The 16,609-nt window shown below is 36.0% G+C and overlaps 1 protein-coding gene and 1 long non-coding RNA gene across 4 annotated transcripts in view; both read right to left on the bottom strand.

Annotated features, from left to right (window-relative positions):
• Positions 1 to 8,193: 8,193 nt before the first annotated feature.
• Positions 8,194 to 11,204, bottom strand: LOC113110894 (uncharacterized). Of its 2 annotated transcripts, XR_003293219.1 has the most exons (5): positions 10,446 to 10,518; positions 10,113 to 10,220; positions 9,856 to 9,921; positions 9,601 to 9,772; positions 8,194 to 8,322 (listed from the first exon to the last, which is right to left on the bottom strand). It is a non-coding gene; the product is annotated as an uncharacterized LOC113110894 (long non-coding RNA). The 2 variants fall into 2 exon arrangements; XR_003293218.1 differs by lacking the exons at positions 10,113 to 10,220; positions 10,446 to 10,518 and adding an exon at positions 10,923 to 11,204.
• Positions 11,205 to 12,899: 1,695 nt separating this feature from the next.
• The window catches only part of pax7a (paired box 7a), a 56,697-nt gene continuing 52,987 nt past the window's right edge, over positions 12,900 to 16,609 (bottom strand). For both annotated transcript variants that reach the window (XM_026275167.1, XM_026275168.1), the window contains exon 9: positions 12,900 to 15,470. In XM_026275167.1, coding sequence (XP_026130952.1) covers positions 15,355 to 15,470 — 116 coding nt within the window. In that variant the 3' untranslated portion in view covers positions 12,900 to 15,354. The remainder of the gene's footprint in view (positions 15,471 to 16,609) is intronic.

Here is a 16,609-nt window from a genome sequence, read left to right as displayed (position 1 = left end):
AATAATAAACATGAAAGAAATGTATATACTAGTCTTAGTCAGAGGATCATATCATTTGCACAAGGTTTTAGTCAGAATGCATAGACTTTTTTTATTTTTTATTTTTTTGTCATACTGAGGTTTGTTCCTCTGCTGTGGCTCTCAAGGGCCCATCAGTTGCTCTCTCCTGTCCTGATGTTAGCCTCATGGAGATCAGCACCCCTCACCCTCCATCCTCAGCTGTGAGGGCACTGGAGCGGCTCCGACTGCTCTTCTTCGTCCGGTCAGGGCCTCCCGGTCACCCCGACGTCCTGCCTGTTCATTTCCCTTTCATCTTCAGTGTGAAATTGTTGCCAGTGCAGCGCTGACCCCAGGCATTAAGAGGTCAGCTATTGAAATCTGATGTGCACCTCTGGATGACAGAATCTCCTTCATGAGAAAAGAGAAAAGAGGAGAGACGAGGGAGGGAGCAGACCGGGATTTAATGAGCCCGCTGTCCACATCACTGTCGGAGCTTTAGTCAATTTTGTCCAAGCATGTGATAAGGAAGAGGGGGAGAGAAGATAGAAACAGCTCCTGGAGATTCACCAACTGAGCAGTGAATGAACAAGCAATCTTGTGTATATGTATATTTATATGGCAAATAAAAATACATACTCGAAAAATACAAAAGCTCTAAAGATAAATTCAATAATATATATATATATATATATATATATATATATATATATATATATATATATATATATATATATTTTTTTTTTATACTGGCCAGAATATTAGGCTACAGCTATGAAATCAAATTTTTATTTCTGTATTGTGAAACTTGATGTGATTAGTTACAGGACATGAAAATTAAAGGGTCATTATATTTTAGCCAATGTCAGTGGGTTATTTCATTATTTATTGTGTTTTCTTTTTATTCCATGCAAGGAGTTTTGTTGGAATTTAGGTAGGATTTAAGAGATTCTGCATTGATTATCAACTTAAAGGGTTAGTTCACCCAATAATCAAAATTAACTCGCCTTAAATGTTGTTCCAAACCCGTAAGACCTCCATTTATCTTGGGAACACAGTTTAAGATATTTTAGATTTAGTCAGAGAGCTCTCAGTCCCTCCATTGAAACTGTGTGTACGGTCTACTGTCCATGTCCAGAAACAGTTCAAAACAAAGCAGTTATATCCGGTTCGCGAACGAATCTGGCTCGGCTCGGTGTTCATCTTCAGTTCTCTCTTCACAGCAGTTCAGTCAATGTACTGTTTGAGTAAATGAATTACTCCGGGATATTGGTTTGTTTAAACTCAGAGGGAGTGTCAGTCACATTAAAAAAAGTTAACAGTTTAAGTCATTTGTGGATTAATGCGTATTGGAGACGCGAACAGTTTAAAACGATTCCGTTCGATTTGGTGGACTGTTTCAAAAAGATCCGGTTACATCGAATGATTCGTTCGCGAACCGGATTATCACAAACTGCTTTGTTTTGAACCGTCTCACAACAGACACAGAAGAGAAGACAATACTGAATAAAGTCGTAGTTTTTGCTATTTTTGGACCAAACTGTATTTTCGATGCTTTCGACGTCAGACCCTCTGATGTCACATGGACTACTTTGATGATGTTCATTACTACTTTTGTTTACCATGAAATACATTAAGTCATTTAAGTTTGAAACCACTGGAGTGTGTGGTGACAGACATTTTCCAGGTGAACTATTCCTATAAACCATGAAGATGATGTTCTCCATCCACCCTATTTCCTGTGAATGTGCTAGACTTCTCATTCATTAGCTGCTAGCAGAAGCCTAGCACATTCAACTGGCCATGCCCAATTTTACTATGTTAAAGATAAGGTGGATACAACTTCATAAAGCACATTATGTTTTATGTATAACATATTGTGTTCATTCTGAAAACAAAAAAACGAACCTAAGATAAACAAATCATACATGCTAACAAATAAAAGAAAAAATAAGAGAAAGAAAACGAGGCAGCAAGAATGACTAAAGTTATTGTGATTTTGGCCCCAACCTCGAGCGTACAGAAACTTATCTGCTGTCATCTGAAAGAACCTCTAAAGTTCCAAATCCAGAGAAAAGTCTGGCTCTCCTCCACAATTATTTATTTTCAAAAGGCTGTCCCTAATCACAAATAAATAAGTGTTCATACAGAAACGTTGAGAGAGAATGAGATATCGGGAGGAGAGAGCGTCTATCATAGCAGCAGATAACTGCTAGATATGATTGCCTTGATAAGAAATCATAATTTGGCTTTTAGAGATAGCCACAGGGGTTGCAGAGACTGTTTCAGTGTGTGTGCGTTTGCCTTCCTTCACTTCTACACATTTTATCTTCCCCGTTGAAGAGCTTTTTATCTCTGATGATTTTCTCCTCTTTTTTTATGTGTTTTTTTCTCCGCCTGAAGGTAAGATCAAATACCCACAGAAGCCAAGAGTGGCATGTTTTAAAGCGATGGACAAAATACAAATATTTGAAAATGTATTTCATGGCAATTATGTCAAGTTTCATGGCCCTGGCGCTGCACTGAGCCACAGCCTGGATGCCTTAATTTGTATAGAAATTGTAATCATTTGTTCATTTCAAGGTGAAAATTGCATTTTTTGTATTTAAATTCTATCCTGCGTGATAGGCTATTATCTAGAAAAATTGTCTCTGTGTATTGCGCTCTATGCCCAGGCGTTATGGCTGTTAGCAGGCCTCTTACGTTCAGAAGAGGCTTATGTTTGAATCCCAAACAAAACCCTGGTTTGTTCTACCATACGGGCCTCCTCTGTCTAAGCTCATTTGCATTTTAGTTATTAATATTAATTAGTCTGGGAGCCAAGCAAGCGCTGATTTTTATATGTAAATCGAACCTGGCTTCACAGTAGCCTTATCGCGGCGAACCATCTCTCAGATTCCCAACTTCAGTGGCTCTTTATTCTGGTGCTAACCGCTTATCTACAGAGGAGAGAGGTGTGTGAGTGAAGAACAGAATGGGAAGAATAAACAATTCTGACGTGAATACACCAACACGTGAAGTGGAGAACTTCTTAAGGCTCTGTTTTAGAAGTTGAAGATGCACTCGACTTCACCGAGGGGAAGACGTAAGACCACGGCTGGTCTCCCGAAGACTTATCCTGCGATGACAATGACACATTGAAAACGAATCGACTTGAAATATCTTAATTCGACTTGCTTTTGCAAATTTAAGGCCTTACATAAAAATGCAATATTGGAAGATGTTCTTTAGGAGATCTCCCGCTGCCAAAGATGAGACTGAAATCCCAGCTTACAGAGGCCTCTGTCTGTGCAAAGCCGGAGTCAAAGTAGGCCATCAGACGGGCCGCGGCGCAGGTACATTATGTATCGCAGAATAATTACAGGATTTAGAGAATTACGGGTCTCCGTAAGTGCTTTCACTGTGACAGCCATGACAGTCGGAAACAGCGCGGCTCTCTTAAGACACATAAGCCTCAGAGAAGAACACCTCCAGTGTAATCTGCCAGGATCAGGTCCTCTGTGCCTCTTTAAACCCTCATTTTCTTACATATATATGTAGATATAAAGAGACACGCACGGCCAAGATGGTGTTCACATGAAATCATGCTGATTTGTTGTTTTGTTTTTATCCTATAGGGAACGATCACAAATTAGATCTCTTTGGTATCGCATAATTGCTTCACATAAAGAGTGATGGTATAAATGCAGAGCATACGGAGAGTTTCAGAAAAGATCTCAAGCTGTGCTTAGATTTGTCAAGATGAAGGATAAAAATATTGCCCTGATTTAATCAAAAATAACTGAAACAACTATTTGCATTACATTGTACTCAACTAATTTGTCACCAATTCAAAGCAGTGCAGATAATCTGTTGCACAAAGAGAACGTTGATCAAGCTCCAATTAATGTTAATGTTAAAAGCAACTCAAATACGTTGAAAGAATTAGCTATAATAGCTATACATGTTATTCTAAATAAACAAATTATGACAAATCACTAACACCAGCACAATTACCCTCCCAGCAAACTCTTGACCTAAGATCAAGCTTCACTATTCACCATAGTAGTAACCGCAACTAACTTTTCAAAATCCCAATTTGACTTTTGAACATATTAAAAAGTCTCAGTCTCCATCAAGCTTACTTGAAAACATAAAAAAGCACATAATTTCCAATCCAGTTCCATGCAAAGCATGCTGGGACCTAGAAATACCAATTTATCAACATCTGTTTTGCATTCACTCATTAGATAGACACCAAAAGGGTCCATATTTGTACATTAAATGTACAAATTAATATATAAAGTGTATATATTAGTGCCTAAAATGTAGTGTTGAAAAAGGTACCACCCAAGTGACAGCTTTTCTTCCTTTTTCTTTTTTTTTTTTTTGAGTGTAACCAACAGTAAAATACTTCTTTGCATTGCCTTTAGTTTTTTTTTTTAATCAAGGTTATTATATTCTAATAGACAAGAACTCAAACAAGTTTCTGTTTAAAGACAACTGAGGAATGGAATTTAGTAAAGTCTGAAATCAAGTGTGTGAAAGAGAATTTATTACTATCTAAGAAAATACGTGAAGTCTATGAGCCAAGAGTAAACTTTGAAATATTTTACAGCTTCTTTTTTTTCTGTGGAGTGTCTTGAAGTCTCAAAGTGGGGCAATGATGGCTATCATTAAACTATCCTTTACTCTGTTTGTTGGCTCTCGCAGGACCAGGTCCATCAACCTCCTCATTCTCCATGCCTGTCCGGTCCTGCTTCCTCACCGCTAGCTCTCTTAAATGAGATCTGAATCTATCAGCCCTCCTCTCGCGCGGCCAGCTCAGTCTATGCAGATGCCCCTCGCCGTGAGGCCTGCCTCCTGGGAGATAGGAGTCCACCGGCATCCTCCTCTCCGCAGCTCAAGAGTTTCATTTCCATCCCTCTGATCTAAACAAGCCCATTACCGGCAGGACACAAGCCCGGGCCCCTGGAGAAAGCTTGCGGCTAAGCCACCGTGGCTCATAGCCACCTTCAATGGCCATACGTCTGGTGTAGGGACCACATATACGGCCCTGCACTTTATCAGAAGCTCTCCAGAGAAGCGAGGGGAATTGGCTCTTGTGGGTCTCGTCGAATCCTCCTCCTGTAGTCAATCAATTACGGGATCAAAAGGCGAGAGAGAAGAGGGTAACAAAGACGAGGACACACGGTTGACTGGGCGGTGCCTTGTGGAGGCAGAGAGCTGGAAAGAGCAGTGACGGAGGTGGAGGCCGAGGATCGGACAGCCAGAACATGTGCTTTAGCTTAATCCAGAAGAGACTTGAAACATCTCGCACATGCTTCGGAGAGAGGTTGACGATAAAAACACAAAGCATGTAGGATAAAGAGCACATTGTGAAATATAAAGACCTTAGCGCAATCATATAAGGCTGTCAAGAGGATAAAATACCGGCTCACCCTATAGGTTTATGCTCTGCAAAGCCAAATGAATCACAGAGGATTGATGTTCTAGAAGGTGCTTCAGAGATATGGTAATCCATATGATTTCTGCCACTACAAATACTAGGAATATGGTTTTACAACAAGGATAATAAATGATTAAAATGATTGGTTGCTAAGAGTATGAAACTATCAAAAGTTGCCTCATGTCTCACGGCAAGTCATCATTTCTGCAATCTTTGTTTTATTTTCTTCATGTTTTATTTTATGGACGTTTTGGTTTGCACCCACATGCAGGAGTGAGAGTAAAGTATTATAGAATCAAGAATCTGTACTTGCTGACTTAGTAAATGGCCACAAAGAAAAACTGGGCATCACACACTTTTCAAGTCGTTCTGAACACAAGAATCAAAAGGAGACACACAACACATGACTTAAATTGTGATTCTAAATTTGAAAAACTGCTTAATATGCACAACGTGATTTTCTGTAAAATCTGTAAAAACTCTGATTGTCCCAATTTTTTTTCAGTGTTTTTGGCTCATTGACAACTAGTTGGCTGACAACTAGTGTCAACGTATTCACTTTGCAATTTGGGGCAAAAATCTGTGCGAAAGCTGTGTAGTATTCTTGCTTCAGGTTAATGGTTAGAGATAAATAGTAGCAAAAAATGTACAAATATATCTGAAACCCTACTATTATATGCAACAATATTTGAATGTACAATGTTTTTTATGCTTTTTTTTGTCAACGTGTTAACAGCAAACTTTATTGGACTTAACTATGATCTCTTGAGTCTTGTGCAGATCACAAAATGAACGAGAGAGTACATCCAGCCAGTTCATAAAGCCCTTTAGTGCGCTTCACGACGGGCTGCCAATAAGATTGTCAGACTTTATTCTGTGACAACAAATGGTATAGCAAGTCCAAATAACAAGTCCTAGTTATTTAACAAACATAAAACTTGCCAGCAATAGAGCCCACTGCAGTTACCGGATGAGCCTGTATCATGAGTTTTTACTGGTTATTATTGGGGAATAAAATACCTCAGAATGTAGAGACTGACCAATCAGAATCTAGTATTCCACAGAGCTATGTAATAAATTGATTGTAGAATTTGGATATGCACAAATATATGTGCTTTATAAGTACTAATAAATGGCCAATATGCTTGTAATATGCATGCTAATATCTGACCCTGGACCACAAAACCAGTCACAAGGGTATATTTTTTGAAATTGGGTTTTATACATAATCTGCAATAAGCTTTCCAAAACGTGTAATTTTGACCGATACAATGTACACTGTTAGACTTTACAAGGGTTTTTTACAGTAACTTACTGGCAACACTGTTGCCAGTAAGTTACTGTATTTGAGATTTACAGTACAGGTACCGCATTTTAGTTTTACAGTAACTACATGTTACTGTAATCATGTTTTACAGTAACTATATGTTACTGTAATCATATAATACAGTATTATTACCATTACTGTAAAAACACCTTGGTTAACAGTACATTAATCCTAATCAATCATTAATTCTTACTAAATTAAAATTACACTTTTATAATTTTTATCCTACACAAGTCCTGACATTTAGTCCAAAAAGACACAATTATTATGAAACATGAAATCTTTATTTAAAGCATTGCAAATACTTTAACTTGAAAAATGTAAATGTGTGAAAGTTCATTTTAAAACTTTCTCAATTCATATCTTATTTAAAAAAAAAAAAAAAAAAAATAGAGCATGAATTTATATGTATAAAAGCAATTAGAGTACATTCAATGGCAAAAACACTGCAGAAAATCACATTTACAAAACAAAGTATCTGGACTATGCATAAAGAACTGTCGTTAAAGATACAATGCTGGGACAGTGCAACATTTTTTTGTCCTTTGTCTGTATACTGGATTTAACATTTACATCCATTAACAAGGAATAAATTAAAGAATTGACAAAATAACATATTATTGAATGTGCATTAAAGTATTAAATTCATAGGAAAATACATGAGAAATATGTCACTTAAAAATACTGTAAATTTGGTGTAAAATACTCATATACTTGACTAAAACCTAAATGTCCAAAGCCAATAAATTGTGAAAGTAGATAAGTACTCAAGTTTTTCATCTTCTTTGGAAGTCAATAAACCTGGCACATTTGATGACTTGAAACAACCAGGAATATTCTTCATTATGTCAAGGAATCTGTCAGAAGTCCCTCTAGGTAAGAATGACAAAGTTAGTCATAAAATGTGCACATTTACACAGATAGAATTTAATTTTAAAAATCCTAAAAATGAATCCTATTACATTTCATCATATGGTTAAACAGTATTTTATACACTTGGTTAACACTTTGAGGTAAACCAACAAAACAAATGCTGTTTAATCCAGTCCTGCAATGCCATCATGAAGATTGTTGAAACTATTTTAGGGAGGTGGTGATTCAATGCTATGAATATTTTGAAGAATGTTCTTTGTAGTGATGCTGAACCTGATTCCATATTACAGAGAGGTGTTTTGGTTATTTAGCTTAACAGAATAGATAATTAAATAGAAAACTGTCAGTACATAATAGAAGCAGCACAAACTACATCCTCCAAAATCATCATATTACTGAATCACCTCAATTCAATTTAATCAAAAACAACATTGTAACCATTATTGCAGGATGAATTAAAAGTAAACTGCATTAGTATCCTCAAATTGAAAAGTGTCTGTATACAGTAGATGTCCTGTTAAGAAGCATCTCACCTAGTCTGAGTTTCTCCACTCAAACTCCATTAGGTGGCGAAGAAAGGATGACACTGTTGTTGATTACTGTTGTCTTTCTCTTCACAACTTCCCCTGTCTTCCGACTCACTCCGGTTTTGGCGGTGCATTTTGTTCCCTCCTCTGGGTTTATCCTCAAGAAAAACCTTTAAGTAAGACACAATGAATGTAAGAAAAAAAAAACATCAAATTCTTAATATAAATAAAATTTAAAGGAAAATTAATTTTACTATACAATTGAAGTACAAAAGAATCTTAAAAACAGGCTTAAATATTTTTTGAGTCTGTGTGCTGTATTTCTTAAGCCATGAGCAAAAAAAGGCATTTTAGATTTCTTATCCCTCAGTGCCTTTGCTTTAAATGTTTTTGGTAACACTTTGGAATAATGGTTCTTCATTAAAGAGATAGTTCACCCAAAAAATTAACTCTGTCATCATTTATTTCATTTTGGGGCACCATTTACTTCCATTGTTTTTTCCCTACTATGGAAGTGAATTGTGCATCAAAACTGTTTGGTTAAAAACATTATTCAAAATATAATATTTTGCGTTCAGCGGAACAAATACATTTGGTTTAGAACAACTTGAGGGCTACTAAATGATGACTGAATTTTTATTTTTATTGAGTGCACTGCCTTTTCTAGGTAAATGCAGGAAGTAAAGCAGGACAAATGAGTAGTTCTACAGTATCACTACAGCTACTACCAATAACTTACATGGAAAAAAGAATAACTAATCAGTACATAATTTTAAATGTAGGACTGGGATATTTTTATTAGGTAATCAATAATTACTGAATGAGATTGGCCTCATTAAATACTAATAATTATGAAATACCTTTCTACTAAGTTAATTACTAATCACAACATTAACCTTTGTCTGAGACAAAACCACTGGTCCATATTCAGTGTAAAAAAAAGAAAAGTGATAACGTCTAAGACACAGTAAGGTTGTGATTAGTAATTAACTTAGTAAAAAGGTATTTCATAATTATTAGTATTTAATGAGGCCCATCTCATTCAGTAATTATTGATTACCTAATAAAAAATATCCCAGTCCTACTTTACTATTACTTACTGGTTAGTAAATCTTGTTTCCATATTAGTTATTAATCCTGCATAGTTACGTAAAATGACAGGCCATCATTCTAAAGTGTTTTCATAAATTATATTTATCTGCCAAAACAATCCAAAAATGTTGTTTGTCCAGGACTTAAATTCCTCAAGATAATTTTATCTTCTGGAATTTTTTATTTTGTAGTTTATTTTGGCAGATGAAATATAATGGTAACTTACCTGGCTAGTTACAGCTACAAGAAAGTAAAAACCTATATAATTTGGGGATTTAGTTAAACAGACAACTAAACATGTTAAACTTTGATTTAACAGAACAAAACAAAGTGTGGAGAAATGAAGATGTACTTACTGTTTTATGAGTTCCAGTGTTGCACAGGCAGTCTCCCCTTGTATTCAATGTTGAAAACGTAGAAGATGAAGAATACAGAAAGGCATCTGCTCATCCCAGGTGCTCATCCAAAACATAGGCCACCTTTCCCTCAATACTTACCGTCCACTTTGTGGAAGAGAAAAATTGTGACCTAAAAAAAAAAAAAAAATTACAAATGCTTAAAAGGCAAATACTCATTGAAGTACACTAACATTGCACAAAACCTTCTCTTACCAAGCATTATGAGTCTTGGTGTGGCTGGAAGGCTCATGTCTTTCTCGATGGATGCCTTTATTGTAGCTGTTTTTAAAACACAAAAAGACCTATTATTACTACATGTTTAAAATGCAGCTTAAAAATAACATTTCATAGACTAGGCTTAATTCGCCTTAAATGAAAGATTTACTTTGCTCGAAAAAAAAAACATCTGGTTTTTAATCCTAATTCAATACACTCGTCTTTTCTTTTCTTTTTTTTAACGTTAACTTTACCTCAGTTTTTAGCCCCAATGCTGAAAAGAAACCGTTAAGGGAATCCAGAACCGGGAGCTCTGGCCTCTGCACTGCGCTGCTAGTTCCTAATCAAATTCTTAAAGCACACTGTCGACCCAAATGTCAAAAATGAGGAAAAATATAAAAACACCGTTTAAATGGAAAAAAAAAACACGATGCTATTACTCAACTAAGTTAGAGGGCAACGTTATTTACTAACTAACTTCGTCTTAATGTAACGTTAAGCTTAACTGTGCTCGATAAAAAAATGCTTTTAATCGGTAATTCAATAAACCCACAAAGTCTTTTTTTTAAATAAAACGTTTGGTTTACCTCAGTTTTTAGCCCCGATGCTGACAAGAAACCGTTAAAGTCTCCAGGTCTTGGACTTGCGACTGCACTCACTGCTAGTTCCTAATCTAGTTCGTAAAGCACCCAGTCGACCCAGATGTCAAAAATGACAAAAAACGACAGTTTAAATAAAATAAAATATATATAAAAAAACTATGCTATTTCGCAACTGTGTTAGGCAAACGTCAATTTACTAACTCCGTTTTAATAAGCTGCTATTCTCGATGAAAAAAATCATGATTTTAATCAACTTCCCTGCTAAAACATGACGTAACTGTTCCGTGTTGTTAGCGGGGTTAATTCAATAAATTCAACTCACAACGTTTTTTTTTATATATATAAAACGTTAGGTTTACCTCATTTTTAGTGCCAATGCTGACAAATGTTAACCTATAAAATTGGGGTGCGGACAACCGCGGGCACACGCAGCATAGACAGTAAAAGAACACACATATTTACCTTGCTTGTTTGCTGTTCTTCCTCTTCCTTACTCACGGGGATGAAAAAATCTTCACAAGGTGTCTGTCCTTGGACGCAGCTCTTATTATGTTCTCCGGCATCGTCAGCTGATCACTCATCTCGGGCAAAACTTCAACCCTGCAATTTATGGTTCCTAATCTAAATCGTAAAGCAAATCCTGACGATCCAAATAGCGCCAAATAGTCCGTTGTGGTAAATACAGTATTATACTTTATTTTTTAAAAATACAGCAAATCACTGTATTTGGTGTTTAATGTCACAGAAAATTCCCATGATGCAAAGGGAATTACAGTTATAAACTGTAAAGAGAATTTACAGTATTATACTGGTTGATAAATGGTAAATAACTGTAGAAATTACAGAAAAGTCTAACAGTGTACTGTTGGCTGTTGCAACAAATATACCCATGCTACTTATGACTGGTTTTGTGGTCCATGGTTACATATGCAACTAGTTAATAGTAAGAATTGGTCTCTATACTGAACTGTTATCAATATTTCCAAAAAATTTACATATGATACTCCTCTACAAATAAGACTATGAAAGCTGCTTACTAGGTTTTAGAGAGGATCTATAGCTATGATACGAAACTCTGACTGTGTGGTGATGAATAAAGATTCATAGTTAATCAAAAAGTGACAATGGTTGCATTGAGTTATCATCAGCATGATCAGCTGAAATCAGCTACAGCATGTGTAGAATGTCCAGGCTGTCATGTTGGGACAACAACAGCTGGATTTGGTATCATGTGGTTTGGAATTTCCGGCCATGCCACCAGCATACCAGCAGTTCCTGTGTGACAGCGTCTGCCACATGAGTCCAGACCAAAGAAGACAGACAGTGAGGAGGAATGGCAGAATGTGAATGACTTGCCACAACTGTACATACTGCACTGTGTGTTAAACTAACTCACATTCTGCAGTGTATTCACATGCAACTCTTTTCACCAATTCAACAGTACACCCTCAAAAATTAAGGTTCTATATTGACATTAACATTATTAACATTATTAATTTTTTTTAAAGAACTGTTCACTGAAAGGTTCTTTGTGAAACCAACATGTTTTTTTTTTTCTTTTAGCCCTTTTGGCATCTTTATTTTCAAGAATGTAGATACAGACTGATTAAAATAGATGATTTATAGAATAAAATTTATAAAAAATATTATACTGATAAAAAAAATGCCAGTTGTTGTGAGCCTATACAAGGAGCTAAAGCGGATGAGCATAAGTAAAAATAAATAAATAATAATAAATAAATAATGAAAGAAAAAATTTGCAATAATTTTATTCTTCTTGAAAAAAAGAAGAAAGAAATATGTTACAATTTATACAAATTATTTGGATGGTACAGGTCATTGGGGCCAAGGTTTTATGATCTACTAAGGTTTTTGGGAAACACATGCCAGGAAGTTTCAGTGTTAACATTTCTTCGAGTTATTCATTTTGAGTTTCATGAGTAATATTCATAGCCACACTTGGATCAATTTCTCTCTATTAACAAACCATTAATTATGTGCCTCAGCAAACTCCTTATTTGATGCTTATTAATAGTTAGTAGGTAGTTATTAAATTTAGTTATTGGGCAGGATTAGGGATGTAGAATATGGTCATCCAAAATATGTGCTTTACAAGTACTAATAAAGAACATGTTTACAATAGGCATGCTAATAAGCAATACTTATAGTGAGAATTGGTCCCTATACTAAAATTTTTGCAGACTCATACCGGGACAAGACTAAAAACCTAGTATATAAATGTTTTTAGGAATGTTTTACATCTTGTCTCATTTCGAAGTTCTCATCAGGCCTCACCAACCTTTTCCATACTCTACCATAATGCATATAATAAGGCACTAAAAATGGCCACAAATATAATCTAGAACCGCTTTCGTAGTCAAGCCTATCATAATTTTGTCAAACCAAATTCAGTACGTAAAAGACAAACTCTGGAAAGGGTTTTAGTTTTAGATCTTTAATTGATAACATTTACGCCAGTGTTACAGTAAAGACACCAACAGGCTGAAGGTAGTAAATACCAAATACAAGGTTCCCACTAAAGCTACTACTTCATACAGCAGAATAAATTATACCATGATAACGTACACACATGCTGAAAGGAAATGGGAGAAAAGTATAAACACAAATCTAATGAAAGCAGTTGCCCAGTTTGACGTCCCAGAGGGGCATGGTAATATTAATATTTTTTATATCCAAATGTTGATTAACAAAGATGTTAGCCGTGGATGTTCTATGCTAGAAGTCTTTTCATTGCTCATTTGATAAAGATATCGACAGTTGAAAGGGAAGTGGGCGGAGTTTGTGTCACGTGGTTTCTTGAAGAGTTATTTTTCCCCTTAAATGCACCCAATAAAACGTTCATGAGGAATACATTGAGTCAGAAGCAGCCAGTCAGCACCAAACACTGCTGTGTTTCCCACAGTCCGTTACATGAGCCATCGGTCACCTCCAAATATTATTAATGTCAATATTTCATCTTCGTTATGGATCCACAGATTTGAAGCTGGGAATCATAAGCAAACGATTCACCTTCCAGTCAGTTTTAAGTGCGACTGTCTTTTACCAAGAGCTTCTCACGTTGAATCCTAAGAAAATGATATATAATAACTATCGAAAACAAAGAAACAAAAGCAGTGAATATTAACACAAAATTACAATATAAGACTTACACATATCCCCTGCTTCATCTACCACACAACACCTTTTCTGTTTTAGTATAAAACATATTCTTTATAAACAAACAATAAACGATCTGCTTCATCTACTGTACAGTTCCATTTATGTGTCAAAATGTCACCTGTGAGTGCTACACAAATATCGTCGAAATATCACATCTTTTTTGTACAAACTTGTGAATGCATGGGATTTTAATTACAGGAGACCTGGTGTGTGTATTTGTATTAGTTTATAACATAACAAAAGAGAAAACGAAATGGGAACGTAAGAAAGCAGTTGAGATGGATTGGTCACTGTAATCTGGAATGTGGAATGTTGTCAAAATTATCATAAAGTGTCAAAAGTATAGGGTCAGTTAGATTTTTTTTTTTTTTAAATAAATGTATTACTTTATTCAGCAAAGATTCAACAAATTGATTAAAATGTACAGTCAAGACATTTATAACATTATGAAAATGCTATGTTTTGAACTTTCTGTTCATCAAAGAAACTAAAATGATCATGGTTTCCACGAAATAATAATTAGAAATGTTTGAAATGAGCAGAAATCAGTATTATTATAATTATTTCTAATGGATCACGTGACAATGAAGACTGGTGAAATGATGCTGAAAATTCAGCTTTGCATCACAAGAATAAATTACATTTTTAAATATATTCAAATTGAAAATGCTTTTTTAAATTGTAATAATATTTCCTGTTTTTACTTTATTTTTGATCAAAGGTACCGTTTTCAAAAAATATTTATTATACTGATCCCAAACTTTTAAACACTGTAGTACTTGGTCTAAAATTAACTTGTGCATTTGAAACGTTACTTAACAAATTGTACAATCTAAATAGAATGTTAAATGTTTGCATTGCTTAACTCAAAATCATAATATACATGTGTCAAACTATTCATTTTTGTCTAGTTTGAGGGGAAAGTGTTGCTTCACTCTAGAAAATTAACGAATACAATTTAGAAAAAAACGTTATAAATCCAGTTTCCTGACATGTCGTTTTCTTTCTCCCAGATGATTGCTTAAAACAAAACTGGCATTTGAGCGAGGGGAAAAATCACTGGTCCTTTAAAAGCACAGCTAATTCCCAGCAGAAATCCAGACTTCCCACAGAGTAGTCAAGTTTGCATGGAATGTCAAGTGAAATATGAAGTCAGAGAAGGTCAAATCGCTCAGGAACATTACAGCTGTAAGGAGAAAAACACTCGATCCCCTGTTCTTTTTTAGCCCACTGCTAGCAATTCACATAAAAAACTCCGGGGTTTGAATTAGTAAAAAATGCTACGTGTGGATCTTGAAACAGCGAAACTAAACAATAGATACGATAATCATAATTACAACAACTGTAAGGGCAAATGTAATAACAATATCAATAGAAAACAAGCAAGATTATCCATAGTAATGACACTGAGATTCATACACGACTATGCACAGTGAGGTGAAAGTACGTTTTGGAAATGGCTCGGAATGCGTTCTTGCGTCCGTTGACGTGCCTGCAGCCGTTGCATGGTCCTCTTGTCTGAATTAGAGGTACAAGACAAGCCCAGAATTACGAGAAGGTCACGTCAAACGGAATGGCAAGAGTTTCTTGTCTTGAGAATCAGAGTGAAAGCCTCTCACACCAGTGCTGGCGGATGCACTGAAGAGCTCCAGCTGGTCGGAGGAGGTGTTTGTGCATCTGTGAGCGTGTGAAGGTGTGTTTGTAGTGATCGGACTCAGTAAGCCTGTCCCGTCTCCACCTGCAGGAGTCCCAGCACCGCCGAATGGTCGGCCAGCTTCATCCTTCTCTGAGTCGACAGACCCACGTTCTTGGCCAGATAGTCCACAGCGGCTGTAGGGAACGACACACAAACACGTTTCATGAGTAGGCATTCCCCGTAAGAGCAACCTCACACCAGTTTATGCATTAATAAAACACCACTAGCAAACAGAAGGCCTTCAGTTTGATTAGTTCAAATGGTTTCAATGAACCCGTTCAAAAATAGATTCAAATGTACATACATTGGACTTTTACTGATGCTGGACCACTCCAGGCCAAGACAGTGTGTGGTCTTTTTAGATACAGATGTATTTACTGTATATAAAATAGAGACACAATTATGATCTATCTATCTATCTATCTATCTATCTATCTATCTATCTATCTATCTATCTATCTATCTATCTATCTATCTATCTATCTATCTATATTATGTATCTGTATTCAACAAATGGCACATATAAAGATTAATAAAATATATTACAAACTAAAATGGGCATTTAGTCAATCAAGGGCCAGAGAGATGGGAACGCCTGGGGTCATTCATTCAGCTCTCTGTGTGTGTGTGCCAGTCTTTATTACTCTGAGCGTTTGAGATTTCATGCTTCATACTCGGCTCAATTTCAGCAGCTCTCTCGTCTGACTCATTAAACAGATCAGTCCTCTCAATCTCACTCATAATTAACCCGACATTCGCTCGTCAGATCTCTTCAATCAACCCTCCTGCACCTTCTGATGGACCCGACACAACTTCACACACACACACACACACACACACACACACACACACACACGTTTACCTACACATCTCACCGCAGACATACCGCAGACCTCTAAAGAGCTCGTTATAATGTCTACAGACTAACCCAAACCTCAAAACGTGCATTTTTGCATAAAAAAGAAAAGATTTTGAATCATTTTAGTAAATATTTGAAGACATCCTCAAAGGGAGTTTTGATTTAGATAACCTATGGGGAACAATTTTATCCCCAAACTAAAGTTTGGACAAAATATCTCAAGGTGTTTAAGACATATATATCACAAAACACGTGTGTAGATAGAAACCACTGACTTCTGTGACAACATCAGCCTCTGATTATGTTAATTCAATCAGGCAAACAATCAGTCAATTCTTTCCTGCCCTGAAGCTTGTGTGTATGTGTGCATGTGTGTGTGTGTGTGAGAGAGAGAGAGAAAGAGAGAGAGGTGAC

This window comes from Carassius auratus, chromosome 11 (genome assembly GCF_003368295.1).
Source record: "Carassius auratus strain Wakin chromosome 11, ASM336829v1, whole genome shotgun sequence".
In the NCBI taxonomy this organism is placed as follows: domain Eukaryota; kingdom Metazoa; phylum Chordata; class Actinopteri; order Cypriniformes; family Cyprinidae; genus Carassius; species Carassius auratus.
Note: the sequence above shows the minus strand (reverse complement) of the source record. Positions and strands in the feature narration are given on the sequence as shown.